General features: G+C 46.0%; 1 protein-coding gene across 5 annotated transcripts in view; it reads left to right on the forward strand.

The window, feature by feature from the left end:
- The window catches only part of OXSR1 (oxidative stress responsive kinase 1), a 330,066-nt gene that overhangs the window by 209,680 nt on the left and 104,910 nt on the right, over positions 1–15,476 (forward strand). For all 5 annotated transcript variants that reach the window (XM_029588383.1, XM_029588379.1, XM_029588380.1 and 2 more), the window contains exon 9: positions 8,263–8,311. In XM_029588383.1, the coding sequence (XP_029444243.1) occupies positions 8,263–8,311 (49 nt within the window). The remainder of the gene's footprint in view (positions 1–8,262; positions 8,312–15,476) is intronic.

Raw genomic sequence — 15,476 nt, forward strand, 5'->3', positions numbered from 1 at the left:
AATAGCAGACACAAAGACCCAGTAATGAAAAATAATAAGGATACAAAATTTTTTTTGCTCTGCGTACCTGGGAATGTTTGATATCCAGGTGTCCTGAGATTGTTCTGAATTAGCAGGAGGCGGGGTGGTTTGCTTGGAACTTTCTCCTCTGTCACATACCAGCGCTCTCTCACACTGGCTCTCAATGACACACCTATACACACATGCTCTCAGTACTCACATATACACATGTTTTTTCTCTCTCACTTATATAGGCTCTTAATTACACATTTACACACATGCTTACACACACACAGGCTTTCAATCACATAAATACATGCTGTCTTTTTCTCGCACACACACTCTCATTCACATGCTTACAAACATGTCCTCTCTTTCTCTCATTTACACACAGGCTCTCAATCACATACTCACATGCTCCCTCACCTAAATCAGCTCTCAATCACACACAGACACACACATGGTCTCTCTCATTTAAACACAGGCTCTCAATCACATACTCACATGCTCCATCACCTAAACCAGCTCTCACTCACACAGACACACATGATCTCTCTCTTACTTATACACACAGGCTCTTAATCATACATACACATGATTTCTCTCACACACAAAGGATCTCAATCATACACACATACTCTTTCACACAAACAGGTTTTCAATCACAAACTTACACATACAGGTTCCCAATGGTAAACTTACATTCATGCTCGCTCTCAATCACAGACATACTCTTTCACATGTACAGGCTCTCAATCATTCACATACATGCAAACACACACACACACACACACACACACACACACCCCGCGGCCCGGAAGAGGAAGTGGAGCGTATCGGGTGCGTGCGCGGCAAGAAGAGGCCACGCTAGTGCGCTCGGCATCGGCCCGAAGAAAAGAAGAATGCAGCGCGGCTCGGAGGAAAATGAAGAGGTTCAGCCGCGGCCGATGGGACTCTGCCTCCGCGAGGGCTGAAAATGAAGAGGTTAGCGTTGGGAGGAGGTGCTGCTGCCGTGAGTTCCCGGGGTGGGGGAGAGAGAGAGAGTGAATGAGCTCATTCACTCTCTCTCGCGGCAGGACAGCTGGAGGCACCGGCACGCCTGTGCCGGTGCCGCTGACTCCAGCTGTCCTGCCGCGTTCCGCCCGGGCTGACAGCATTTTAAACCCGGGCAGAGGAGGATCGGGGAGCAGCTGGGTCAGCGGGAAAGTGTGGCGACTGTCTGCGAGTCAGATGCAGCCCTCAAAAGAGCCATATCTGGCTCGCGAGCCATGGGTTCCCGACCCCTGGTCTAAATGAATTCTTTGCTTCGGTATTTACCAATGAAGATGTTGGACAGGACCATTCCGGAAGATGGTTTTCAAGGGTAATGATTTGGATGAACTGAACCAAATCATGGTGAACCTGGAAGATGTAATAGACCAGATTGACAAATTGAAGAATAGCAAATCACCTGGACTGGGTGGTATACACCAGAGGGTTCTGAAAGAAGAAATTTCAGACCTATTAATAGTAATTTGTAACCTATCATTAAAATCTTCCATTGTACCTGAAGATTGGAGGGTGCCCACTGTAACCCTAATATTTAAAAAGGGCTCCGGGATGATCCAGGAAACTATAGACAGGTGAACCTGACATCAGTGCTGGAAAAAATGGGACACAGCCAGCATGGATTTATCCAAGGGAAGTCTTGCTTCAAAAAAACATGTAGATTTGTGCAGGGGTTATTAAATATGTAGATAATGGTAGATCTAATATATTTTAGACCTGGGGGAATTCTGCACAAAGAAACAATCTGCAAAATTCTACATGTTTTGTTTGTCACAGAAATACAATATACATGACATTTTAATTAAAAATGTAAATCAGAAACACATTTTTTAAAAATACAAAGTTTTAAATATTTTGTACACAATATCCCTAATGTCCCTTCCACCCTCTCACTACTCCCCTGGCCAGTCTCCTTTCACTTTGCCCTCTCAGGCCCCAACTTCTCCACCCAACACAATCTTTTCCTTCCCCCCTCTATTTTCAGCACCTTCCAAATTTTCACCCCCTCTCAGTACTACACCTCACACAGGCTCCCTCTGTCCCTCCCTCCCTCTCTCTCTCTCACATAGGCTACATGTCTGTCTCTCACATCCTTGCACATGGATATTCTCTCACACACTTCTCTTCACAAAGGCTTTCTCACACAGTGCAGAATTCCTCCCCCACCCCCCCCCCCCCCCCAGATTAGTATTTGGATTTTTAGAAGGCATTTGACAAAGTCCCTCATGAGTGGCTTCTAAGAAAATTGTTATAGGATGTGATGTCCTTTTGTGGATTGCAAACTGGTTAAAAGACAGGAAACAGTATTAAGTAGTCAGTTTAATGCCAAGAGTGCCACTACTCTTGGCATTATCTTTGCCAGCCTCACCTCTACCAGAAGAGTTGCTGCCGCCTCCCATTCCGTCCAGAGAGCATTCATCGCCTTGTTCATCGCTGCCATACCTTCCATCTGATTTCCCCCCCCCCCCCCCCTTTGAAGAACCACCAGAGCACAAATCACGCCTGGAGGATCTAACATATTCCAAGTTTGTGGAGATGATGGGCTCTGCCCTCAAGACCATGGGCAAAGGTCATGGGACTACTCAAATTTTAAGACACTCCAGCACAGCCTTTGACACTACCATCTTACAACATTCTCAATGTGCTGCTGCTATATAAAAAAAAAGGGGGGGGGGGGGGAGGGACCGCCTTCTGAGGACCATTAATGGCTAGGAAAGTTGACTTAATTTAGATTAAAAAATTGGATATGGAGTAGTAGAACTACCACACAGCTCGGCAGTAGTGAAATCAGCAATGAAAAAAGCAAAAAAGTCCAGGCTGCATGCCAATTCACCGCCAGGTTAAGATGATAAACTGCTGGACAACTTCGGCAAGAATCTTCCAAGAGACCATGCTAACCACAAGAACAGATAATCATACATTCTACATGATCCAGTACTTATGACCATGTGCAAAATCTGAAGCTGTATATCTGGTCTGAGTCTGGCGAGCAGATTACACCTCAGCCTCTTCACAACCTAGAGGAAGGCCTATGACATTTTCCTTTGCTCGGTTTATGATGTATTTGACACTATGGCAAGAACATCAGTGGCCTCAATAGGTACCAGAAGAATGGCTTGGTTGCGAGTAAGCAGCATGAGAAGCTCGCTGACCCCCCTTGCTTAGACGATCTATTTGGAGAAAAATTGACAGTCGCTCAGGTAAAGGAGTAGAGCGTGGATGTTCAGTCTTTACATAGAATGAACTGGGAGGCAATAATAAACATTGCATCCCTCAGTGTAAATGTCCTTACTATTCACACAGACAGTATCTGTCATACCAACCTTACCATCTGCCCATGTACCAGCAAACACAGCAACAACTATAACCCGCTCAGCAAAGAGGACACCAGACAAACCAGCAAATACTGAAGTCCCAACCACAACCTCTCTCAAAACCATAAGGTTTTAAACCAGTCTGTTGCCACAACCACACATTCCTATCGGGGCAGAATTTGAAACTTCCTACAGGCCTGTGTGGAAATAACCACGGACCAATGGGTCCTCAATCTGCACAGATTACTATCTCAACTTCTCCCCCCGACTGAAGTTGCCCCATTCTGCACTCCACTCCCAACCATCTGGCTCTCCTGACTGGAGGCATGCAAATTATGCCACCAGCATGCAATACAGAACTACAAGGGGTGTTGCATTACTTCATTATACCCAAGAAAATGGGATCGTCACCCAGTCCTCAATCTCGGATCGTTAAACAAACATTTGTGTCTTGAAACATTCAAGATGACATATCTGGGCACATATTGTCCTTCATCCAGGCCAACTCATGCATGTTCACATATTCCAATCTATCCTGCGAGTTGATGCTAACTCTGCATTAGGGTTGAAAAGATTCACTACTAATATAAGTTCCTCCCTTTTGGGCTCTCATCTGCTTTGAGGTTCTTCATGAAATGCCTAGCGGTAGCTGTGGCACATCCACATAAGTCCTGGGATACATCTTTTTCCTTATTTACATTTATTGAATTTATGAATTGCTCAACACAAAATAGGCCTGAGTGATGAACATAAACATACATAATCATAAAGTTAATAAAATGGACAAAGTTAAAACAGAAAAAGTCATAAAATCATAAAATATCTTCAATCTGAGTGAAATAAAACCAAAATGACATCACAGAATAAATGAAATAAAAACAAAATAAAATTCAGCAATAAAAATAAGCTAAATTAAACAAAGGTTAATAGTGGCACCAGACGAATGTGCATTGTTAACAGCAAGATGACAATTTTCTGCCTGGAAACCTTAGGTTTTCTCATAAATCACAAGTTAGTGCTCCACCTATCACGATGACTCCAGTTCATAGGCGCATAAATACTCAATTATATCTAAAGCTTTTCTCCCTTGCAAGAGAACGCTCAAACTTCACATCTTGGCAAAAAGACTTTCGCAGTGCAAAACAGTTTGCCATATGTTTGTTATATTCGGGAACATGGGACTGCATGTACAGCAGCTGCCATTAACAGGACTCCATATACATTGTTTGCAATGGGGTTTAAAAAGCCAATGGTACCAGTTCCTTTAACCGCTATCAACACAGATTCAAGTAACTCAGTGGCACAAGAAATAAGATGGTGGCTACAGCCAAATGTATTAGAAGAAAGCTCCCCCTTACATCCAATTCCAAACAAACTGATCCTGATGGACGTTTCCACATTGGTGTGGGGTGCTCTCCAGTACAGGGAATCAAAACAAACTATAATGCTCCATCAGCCATGTGAAATGCTCTCAAAACGTTCAAACACCTCCTCAAGGGGGAACAGCTTTGATGATCCACATGGACAGCCAAGTAGCCATGTTCTGTCAAATGTGGCACAGGAGCATGGCCCCTCTGTGAGGAGGCCTTGCAAATATGGGACTGGGCAGATCATGCCACAGGCATTGCGAATGTGGAGGTGGACCACCTCGGCAGAATATTTCGCTCACATGATTGGTCCCTGGTACAGGCAGTTGTTCCACCGTTGGGGGTCAACCCTGGCTAGACCTGTTTGACACGGAGAACAGAAAAGTTCAGTTTCTGCTCAATTCAACCCAACCCCCCCTGAGAAGCAGTGGACTGTTTCCTGCCGTTCTGGAGCAAGGGTTTACTTTACATGTTCCCTCCTTTACTGCTAATCCCCCAAACAATGCAAAAATGCTTATGAGAGCACACCAAGAGGATTCTAATAGACCCTGCTTGGTGAGGCAGCTGTGGTGTGCACATCTCGTACAGAGTTTAACCTCCCCTCCACAATACCTTGGGAACAACCCAGGAGGGATGCATTCTCCATCCTTTTACATTCAACTATAAATCTCTCCGCATGGATGTTGACTGCATGGACTTAGCACACTGGAACCTACCAGACTCTCTTCAAGATGTCCTATCAGCAAGAAAGCCATCCACCCACCAGAAGTACGAATTTAAATGGTGTTGCTATTCCCAGTTGGTGCACGAATCATTCTCTGGACCCATTCACCTGCGAACCCCAACATTTACTTTCCTATCTACACCATCTGTCTCTAACCAAACTAGCAATCATTTTGGTGGGAGTGCACCTGAGCACCATAGCATACCATAATCAGGAAAACAGAGCTCCGATTTCCTTACACTCTCTCTAATTTACTGCTTCATGAAGGGACTTCTTCACCTACGACCACCTGTTAAGCAGCTCCTGGTTCCTTGAGATATCAACATAGTTCTCTCTAATAAAGCTTCCATTTGAACCCTTAAGAGTCAGTCTCCATGAAATTCCTTACCTGGAAGTTAATCTTAGTAGCAGTAACCTCTGCATACAGAGTAAGCAAGATCCAGGCCTTAGTCCATTTTCCGCCTTATCTCCATTTTTCCATGGTAAGGTTCCCCTCCATCCCCACCCAAAGTTCTTACCAAAAGCAGTACTGTTATTCCACTTGAATCTGAGCATCTCACTGCCAATGTTTTTCCCCAAAACTTCACAAGCATGAAAAGGGAAAACTACTTCACGTGCTCAGTTGCAAACAAGCTCTGGCTTACTATAAAAGGGTGACTCAAGACTCATAGAAAAGGATCTCAATTATTCATTTCCTACAATTCAAACAGATAAGGTGTCCCAGTGACAAAGTGAACACACTCTAACTGGATCAAGGCTTGTATTAAATACTGCTATGCTGCACACTTGCCCTGCCTCCCAGATCCAGTGAGGGCTCATGAAGTGCATGCTACAGCTGCATCAATTGCACACTTGAATAATACTATAGAGGATGTATGCAGAGCAGCCACCTGGTTATCCAGTCACGCTTTCACCTCACATTACTGCCTAGATAAAGCAGCCACAGTTAACAGTTCAGTAGGAGTGGCAGTTCTCAACTGCAGCACTACATCTTAGCATGCTATCCATGAAGGAGTCTAGGTTGCATAAATTAAAAAAAAAGAAAACAAACTAAGAAGTAAAGTTGTTATACTTTCATTACAACATACAGTTCAGGACTTTCCATTGAGCATGGCTAATTCAGCCCACTTATCGATGGAAAAAGCAAGTTCTGCTTATCATAAACAGTTTTCCGTAGGTAGCAGGATGAATTAGCCATGCAAAACCACTTCATGGACAGCAGTGACTCAAACTGAATCAACTAGCTTTATCGACTGGGGAGAGTTCTGGCACCACCATTTGCGCTTGAAGACCCGTGCGTAGTCAGTACACAAAAACTTTAACAGACTTTGAGACAGCTCTGCATCATGCTGCCTGATGATATTGCCCATTGAGCATGGCTAATTCATCCTGCTATTTACAGAAAATAGTTTACAGTAAGCAAAACTTGCTATTAAGTCTTCTGTGCAGAACAGTGTCAAAGGTCTTGCTGAAATCCAAGTTTACTTACATCTAGTACTCTCCCTTGATCCAACTCTATTCACTCATTCAAAGAAATTGATCAGATTGGTCTGACAAGATTTACCTTCTGGTAAAGGCATGCTGCCTCAGATCTTGCAATCCACTGGATTCCAAAAATTGCACTATCCTCTGTTTTAGCAGCAATTTCTATTAGTTTGCTTACCTCGGAGGTCAGACTAACTGGCCAGTAGTTCCCAGCTTCCTCCTTACTTCCATTTTTGTGAATAGAAGACATCCACCCGTTTCCAGTCCTCCGGAATTACACCAGACTCTAAAGAAGCATTGAAAAAGTAAGCCAGCGGAGCTGCCAGGACAATTCTTAAGTTCCCTTAGTACCCTCTGATGTATCCCATCTGGCCCCATCACCTTATCTACTTTGTTTAGTTCCTCATGAACCCACTGTTCTGAAAACAAATTGAAGTTTACCTCAATTCCAATCTTACTTGTGTTTGGTTTTTCATATGATTCTGCTCCAGGACTACATAATACATAGTGAATAATATTGAAATAGTTGGTTCGGTGTGCTGTGACGGTTAAACGCAAACATGTTAGGAATTATTGCAAAGAAAATGACAAAACAGAGTATGTTACAGAGGTATATTATCGCTCTGTGGTGAGATTGTACCTTGAATACTGTGTGCAATTCTGGTCGGCACATCTCAAAAATGATACACTTGTGTTAGAGAAGGTACAGAGAAGGGTGACCAAAATGATAAAAGGCATGGAATGGCTCCCTTATGAGGAAAGGTTACAGATGTTAGGATTGATTTTCCTTCTCGCCATAAATTCTTGGTGGTGGTGCTGAAAGTCAGGGGAGAAATCTCAGAAAACAGATTCTTGTATATTGGAAAAAGTATTTTGCCAACCTTATAGGTAGCCACCTTAAATTGCACTTTGTCTCTGGAATTATATAGCTTGATAATTATCGGCTTCATCCTTTATTGCTTTCTGACACAAGTCCAAGTGATCAACCCTCTCTGTATTTCAGCTCCCATCTGATTTCCCCCCCCCCCCCCCCCCCCCCCCAGAGCTGAGTAGTTCTTGTAGTAAGAAGTGCATTGAATACACCTTGTATGGGTTGTGGTGGGGGCACAGGGATGGATTGGTGGTTTGACCTTATCAAGTTTTCATATTGATTGATCTGTTCACAGAATTTTAATAAGCTATTCATATAATAGGACTGTGGAAGGTCCTGTGGGTACTCGGTGGATGCTTAACAAATTGTTTGCAGACATGATAGTGTGGTGCTTTTAAGCTTGTCACACTAATTAAAAATGGTAGTAATTAACAAAGCTAACTTCTTTTTCAGGCCAACAGCAGCAGAACTTTTGAAACACAAATTTTTCCAGAAAGCAAAGGTAAGAGTGACTGTCTTTTTGCTGTTAAAAGGATTGTAAAACATAATTGGAAATGCCTCTTACTTTCTGAAGGGGCCCCACCTTGTTTATAGTTCAAAAACATGTTCAATCAAGTGAGAGCGCCTGCCTAATAAAATAAGATCAAAGCTGATTGTGGCTTAGCTCACGTTGAAGATGGTGTCCTGCTGCTCCTGGGAGCATCCATTTTATATGGGCAGCAGCAAAGTAGTGATGTCAAGAAGTCTCCTCCATTATAATAAATAGAAGGCACTGTGACATCTGTAAGGGTCTCAAAGGATCCATATTAAGTAGTGTCTTCCAGTACAAGGAACATGCTAAGCAAACTAGACTGGAGAACTCTTTCTATGGTACACCTATTAGAAGTTGCTGCCATTGGCTATTTCAGATTTTCCCAGTGGAGGCTAGAAGAAGCAGAAAAGCCAAGAGAGCTCAGAGTAAGGAGGTGTTTATCCCCTTTTCTCCTGCATTAGATCTGCAGGCAGAATACCTTGGTGTTGGATTTTATTTTTATACAAAGATTTAGTCCAGCACTCTTGCAGTGTCCATGGCCGGGTAAAGCCCATGCGGCAAGGTCAGCGCACTTTATTGCGACAGCCCCTAAATGTTTTAATACGCTATGATATATCAAAGAAATATTCCAGATGTTTTATCATTGAAGAAATTATGTTAAATGTGTTTGGCTGTAACAGCAAAAACTGAGATTGTTTATTGAAATGAGCTAGTCCAACACAGCTCTGAAACAGAAGGTCGCACCCACCCTCTCCCTGCCCTCTGTTCGGAAAAACCCTCCGTTCCATGGTTGTAATCTCACAGTGCACTTCAGTGTAGAACTTGACTTGCCAAACTTGTCAAGGGCTTGCTGTATCAGGGGAATAAAAGCTTTGATAAATTAGACAATCTTATTATGGTAGGGGAAGAGAAATGCTTTCACCTGTTTGAGCAATAAGTGATCTTAAACTTTGAGCATGAAGGACCTCCGTTTCAAATGGGGCTCAGAACTTTAGTGAATCTGCATGTCATTCATATCCACATTCTGTAGGAAAACCTTGGAATCGGTCCCTGGTGTGTGTAGCTATCCTTAAATATAAATTCTTTTTGTGACGACATAGCAATTCAGGGAGATTTTGCTATAGTTTGTGACTGCATGCTGTTCCTTTTAAAAGAATAGAATGTTGCTGTATCCTCTGTGTTGCTAGGCAATGACGGAAATCACAAAGGGACCAATGTAATAAGACCCACACTGAAATAGGCACACAATTTCTACATGGATTTTCTTTTTTTGTGCGTAAGGCAAAAGCAGGCATCTCCGCATGATGCAATAAGGGGATGATATGCAAATTAGATACATGCAAAAAAAGTGCAAAACCAAATTCACGTACCAATACCCGCATAAAAGCCCAGATGAAGAAAGACGAGGGAGAAAAGTCCACGTTAAAATAGGTGCGATTGAAAAAAAACATTGCATTCCTGCAAGGGCTATTTCTAACTTCTGATTACATCGGCCCCACATTATAGAAAGAATAGTTTCAGCTCTTACTGGCCCTTTTACTCCATTGCTGGCATTAGTGTGGCTGGGTCCATGCAGCCTTTTCTTTGCCAGATGCCAAGGGTCACTCAGCATGGATCAGCCTCACCGGGGGAGAGCAGGAGCCAGGACAGATGGACTGAGATGTCTGGGAGCTATAGACAAGCACAAATGCTGCCCAGAGCTGTGGCTTTGTCAATTAACTCCTCCAAAATCCTCTTAAAAAAAAAACAAAACCTGCACCAACTGATCTCTAACTCCCTACATAGCCTGTGAATAGATAATTACCTCCTTTACATGCCTTTTGCATGCACTTGTGCAAAATCTGCCAAGGGTTATTGCATGGGTATGTGCATGCATTTTTTATACACTAAGCCCGTTATTACATATGTGCATATGATTAGTGCGGAAAACCATGCATAATTACCTGTGCAAAAACTCACGGCAGGTTTTGCGCAATTTACTACATTGGCCCCAAGGTGTGACACTTACAATGAGGCTTTTAAGATTCTGGACTAAGAGCAGAGAAAGGGTTTATTTCTTTAGGATAAAGGGGTTTTATGATGTGGAAAAAAAAATCCCAAATTAATGTTGGGACGCCCTGATTCACTTTAGTTTGCCAAAAGACATTTGGGCCGATGTAATAGTGCTCTCAACTGAGGGCACTGGTTATAACCCATGGTTGGACCCGCATCCACAACCACTCATGCAATAAGGGGATTAGTGCATCCAAAATGCACGTCCAACCCTCCACAAAGCTAATAGTGCTCATAACATGAAATTCATGATAAGGCTATTAGCTATTACATCCCGATTTAAAAAAAAATAAAAATATGTGCCCGTACACATTTTTACCCTCAGAAATTAACACCTGCCCTGGAGCAGACATTAAGTTTTGAGGAGCCCCTAAAGTTGACATAAAAGCAGAAAACACTGCTTTTCTATAGTTCCTCCTACTTAATATCCTGGCAATATTAAGTTGGAGGATCTGAAAAGTGAAAAAAAATATATATATAAAATGTGCTGGTGGTCAGGTTAGGAAAAGGGATGCTCATAAAACTGGTGCCAGATTCTCGATTGGATTGAGATCTGGACTTTGACTTGGCCATTTTAGAACATTCATGTTTTTGTGCCTTGTATGACCTGGTGAGAACCATGGCCCGCTCTGTGGTGTCGGTGGTGGCGTCCAGACACTTGTGGCTGCCCAACTGGTCAGCGGATCTGTCATCAAAATTGCAGCTCTGTAATCTGTCCTTTCAGGGGAAACTGCTGTTTGGTGAGGACCTTGATTGTCTGAAGTCGCTGGGAGAGACAAAGGGCAATAGGCTGCCAGAGGATCGAAAGTCTAGCCAGAAACCTTTCTCTTCTTGGTCTCTTTCGGGAGTCCTGACGTTTTCATCAGACGAAGCCCTCGGGGGCCTCGGCCCGAAGACAGTCCTCGCATAGGCAACAAACTTCCAGCCCCTCGAAAGGACTATCTAGAGGCGGATCCACCCAGGATGTAGGTGGTAAGTCCTCACAATGAGATCCAGCAGATCCACTCCTGATCTCTGGTAATCGGGGGCAGGCTCGCCCGGTTCTACGGGGAGTGGACCAAGATCACTTCCGACCGGTGGGTGTTGAACATGGTGAGAAAGGGCTACACCTTAGACAGACTGCAGCTGACGAGAAAATTCTTTCTGGAGTCACATTCTTTCCCAAAGCAAGCGGGCAGTGGTCCAGGAAACGCTTCAGCGGTTAAGTCTGGAGGCGGTTGTACCAGTGCCAGTGTCCGAACAGGGACAAGGCAGATATTCCATCTATTTTGGGTGCCCAAGAAGGGAAGGCACGTTCCAACCTATCCTAGACCTGAAGAAAGTCAACCAGAGTTTGAAGGTACCACGTTTTCGGATGGAGATGTTACACACCGTAATTGCAGTTGTATGGGGAGGAGAGTTTTTGGCATCTCTGGATCTCAGACACTTATCTGCATATCCCCATCCGTCAGGAGCACCAGAGGTTTCTCAGATTCATGGTTCTGGGACAGCACTATCAGTTTCAAGCACTGCCTTTTGGGCTGGCCACCGCCCCGCGGACCTTTATAAAAGTGGTGGTAGCAGCGGTGCTGTGACAGGAGCGATTGCTGGTGCACCCGTACTTGGACAATTGGCTGATACGGACGAAGTCACTAGAGGAATGTGTGCGATCCGTGGACAGAGTTCGGTCATTCCTGGAATCTCTAGGCTGGGTTATCAATGTGCAGAAGAGCCATCTGGTTCCCTCCCGTTCCCTCGAATACTTGGGAGTTTCAACACCCAGGGGAGCAGTGTTTCTTACAGACTACAGGGTGAACAAAATTCAGGGGCAGATAGCGTGTCTGCTTCGTATACAGGTGCCGAATGTCTGGGATTACTTATAGGTCCTGAGCTCAATGGCGTCCACATTGGAACTGGTGCCCTGGGCGTTTGCCCATTTAAGGCCTCTGCAGAGAGCCTTGTTGTCCTGTTGGAATCCTGTTGCAACAATATTTCCTGCCCCTGGCTCTGCCGAAGTCTGCCAGGGCCAGTCTGGCCTGGTGGATGACACAGAACAATCTGGAGAAAGGGGATACCTCTCGAGGTCCCGAATTGGGTGGTGGTCACTACAGATGCAAGTCTTCGGGGCTGGGGGGCAGTTTGTCTGGGCAGGTCTGCTCAGGGCCTTTGGTTGACGTCGGAACAGACATGGTCCATCAATCGCCTGGAGACTAAAGCGGTGTGCTGAGCTCTGGAGCAGTTTCTACCCTTGGTCTGTGATCGGATGGTGCAAATTTTCTCAGACAATTCGACCACGGTGGCTTACATCAACCGCTGGGGGGGGACGACAAAGAGTCCCATGGTAGCGCAGGAGGCTCAGCTGCTGTTAGAGTGGGCAGAGCTTCATCTCAAAGGAATCGCCGCCTCCCATGTCGCAGGAGTCGACAACGTCCAGGCGGATTACCTCAGCTGGCAGCAGTTGGATCTGGGGCAGTGGGAGCTTCTGTGAACGGTGGGGAACCCCGCAGTTTGATCTCATGGCAACGAGTCTCAATACCAAGACGCAAAGGTTCTTCAGCCACCGGAGGGAGTCCGGAGCGGTGGGGCTTGATGCCCTCTTATGTCCGTGGCCGACCAGAGTCCTTCTGTACGTCTTTCCTCCGTGGCCGCTGATAGCAAAGGTACTCAGGAATGTAGAGGGCCCATGGGTTCAGTGATTCTGGTGGCTCCGGAATGGCCTCGCTGTCCGTGGTTCGCTGATCTTTTGCGGCTGGAAGTGAACGGACCGCTACGCCTGACCCATTTACCGGATCTCCTGAGTCAGGGCCCTTAATTTTCCGATCGGGAGGATCGCTTTTTTACTTGCGGCCTGGCTTTTGAGAGGAGGCGATAGTGTGTGAGGGGGTATTCTGAACCTGTAATTACCATGCTCCAAGAGATCAGTCCAGAGGCCCACCTTGAGGATCTCTTCCGAAAGACTGCTTGGTCTACTGCTGTAGATTTACCATTTTTTGGCTTCAATTTCTAGGTTTAGCATTTTCTGCATGGTTATCTAGTTGGTCAGGGAGCCTCATTCGCTCTTTATTTTTTCTTATCTTGGCTTGGGTATCGATTTAATACTGAGGGACTGCAGGTGGCACTCTCGTATATGTGGCAGAGTCCAAAGTTTTGTTCTCTACCTCCATCTGCTGGTAGGGTTGAATAAACCCGCTTGTCTGGACTGATCTGTGGTATAGGAAGAAAAATTAGCAGGTAAAAACCAATTTTCCTGTCCCATCGCTGGGTCCCCCTTCACGGTTGGTGCTTCTTCGGCGCGGTAGGTTTAAAAACCTTTTTTCCCCCCTGCTTCATGGTTTATTCCCAGCATCCCACTTCCTGGTGGCTGCTGGCCATTGACTGCACATTGGGTATTTTTCATGGCGTCCTGCTTTCGTCTGTGCCCCCAGTGCCCATGGTCCATGACATCACTGATGTGCATGAGGTTTGTATCCTCTGCCTGGGGGCTTTGCATGATGTCCATGGGTGTCAGCTGTCTGACCAAATGATCCCTAAGGACCGTCGTGTGCACCTTAACATGATAGAGAAAATTTTCGGTTCCAAAAAGTCCACTCCATCCATACCTGCATCGGAGTCATTGACACTGGGGGTGGTCGAAGGGAGCCCCTCGATATGCTCCTTCTCGCTACTCCTGCATCTTCGAAAGATCAAGGGAATAGTGATCGATCCTCCATGATATCACCAGTTTCCAGGGCATTGTGATCCTTTGTTTCCTCGGTGCCGGGGAAAGGCGGTGTTGAGCACTGTGGGAGATCCCGCAAGCATAGACACTGGTCGCTGTCGGCTGCCGTACTGCCACCGAAGTGACCCTGTGGCTTGGAGGCACCATCCTCTGACATACCCGGGAGTTCCAGGCGTTCCCCACCGATATCTGTGTTGGGCACTGTGCTTTCTCGGAGAACTAAGGAAGTGCTGGTGAAGCCTCGTCCCCCTCCCTCAGTCCTGGCCTCACTGGACTTTCAGGAGGAGTTGGACCACAGGGTGCAGACCCTGGTGCTCAGAGCTCTGCGGAGCATTGAGCCACCCCTGATCCCCATGCTAGTGCCAGAGCCTCCACCTTCTATTCTGGCACCTCTGCTCGAGCGTCTGGATGTCCTTGGTGCCCTACCAGTGAAACCAGTGCCAAGGAACCTTTGGTTCCCCAGTAGCCACTGATGCCCCCCTCAGGAGCAATCCCTGTCATTGGGTTCTCCAAGGTGGAAAACGTGGCCAGTACTGCGTTTGAGGCCTTGGTTCCCAGAGCCTTTGCCCAGACCCTCTGGCCTCCTGCAGCTCCCGGTGCCCCCTTTGCCTGGGAGACCATTGATTCCCTTGGTGCTTTGAAATCTTTGGAGGCCAGGGCTTCCACAGGCATTACTCGCACAAGCTCTGCAATGGCCTTAGTGAAGAAGGCCCTCATGACCTGTGGGGGTATGATTCCTCTGAGTCTTCCCCACCAGAGGAAAGGCATCTGTTCCTTTCTAGAGGATCTCTCCTTTGCGGGGTTCGTCAGGGCCATGGCTGAGGCTATTCCCTTCCAACTCCTTATGGAGGAGGATGCACGACAATGCTTGAAGTACTCCAATTTGTCGACACGGGTGGCAGTTCCCATCCATGACATCTTCAAGGACCACCATCTTGGGATGTGGGAACACCTGATCTCCATATCTCCTGTTAACAGGAAGGCAGACGCCACCTATTTGGTACAACAGGCCTTGCAATTCGAGAGGCGTCACTCCCCCCCCCCCCCCCCCCCCCCCCCCCCCCCCCAAGTCAGTTGTGGAGTTCGCCCTCAAGAAGGCAGAGTGCTCTGGGGCGGGAACATAGGGAGCTAGATGCCCTGGGTAGGAAGGACTTTCAAGGCGCTATGCTCATTGCCCGCATCACCACCTACTAGTTGTATATGACCCAATACAACTGGAACCTATGGAAACAGGTCCAGAACCTGAGTTGCCACAACAGGAGTCCCTCTGCCATCATCCTGCAGGGTCTGGAAGCTGGCAACCATGAGGTGAGATTTACCTACGACGTTTTTGAGACAGTGGCCTGAGTAGTCACTATGGGCATCGCTGCCCGAAGAATGGCCTGG

Source organism: Rhinatrema bivittatum, chromosome 2, assembly GCF_901001135.1.
Source record: "Rhinatrema bivittatum chromosome 2, aRhiBiv1.1, whole genome shotgun sequence".
Taxonomy (NCBI): domain Eukaryota; kingdom Metazoa; phylum Chordata; class Amphibia; order Gymnophiona; family Rhinatrematidae; genus Rhinatrema; species Rhinatrema bivittatum.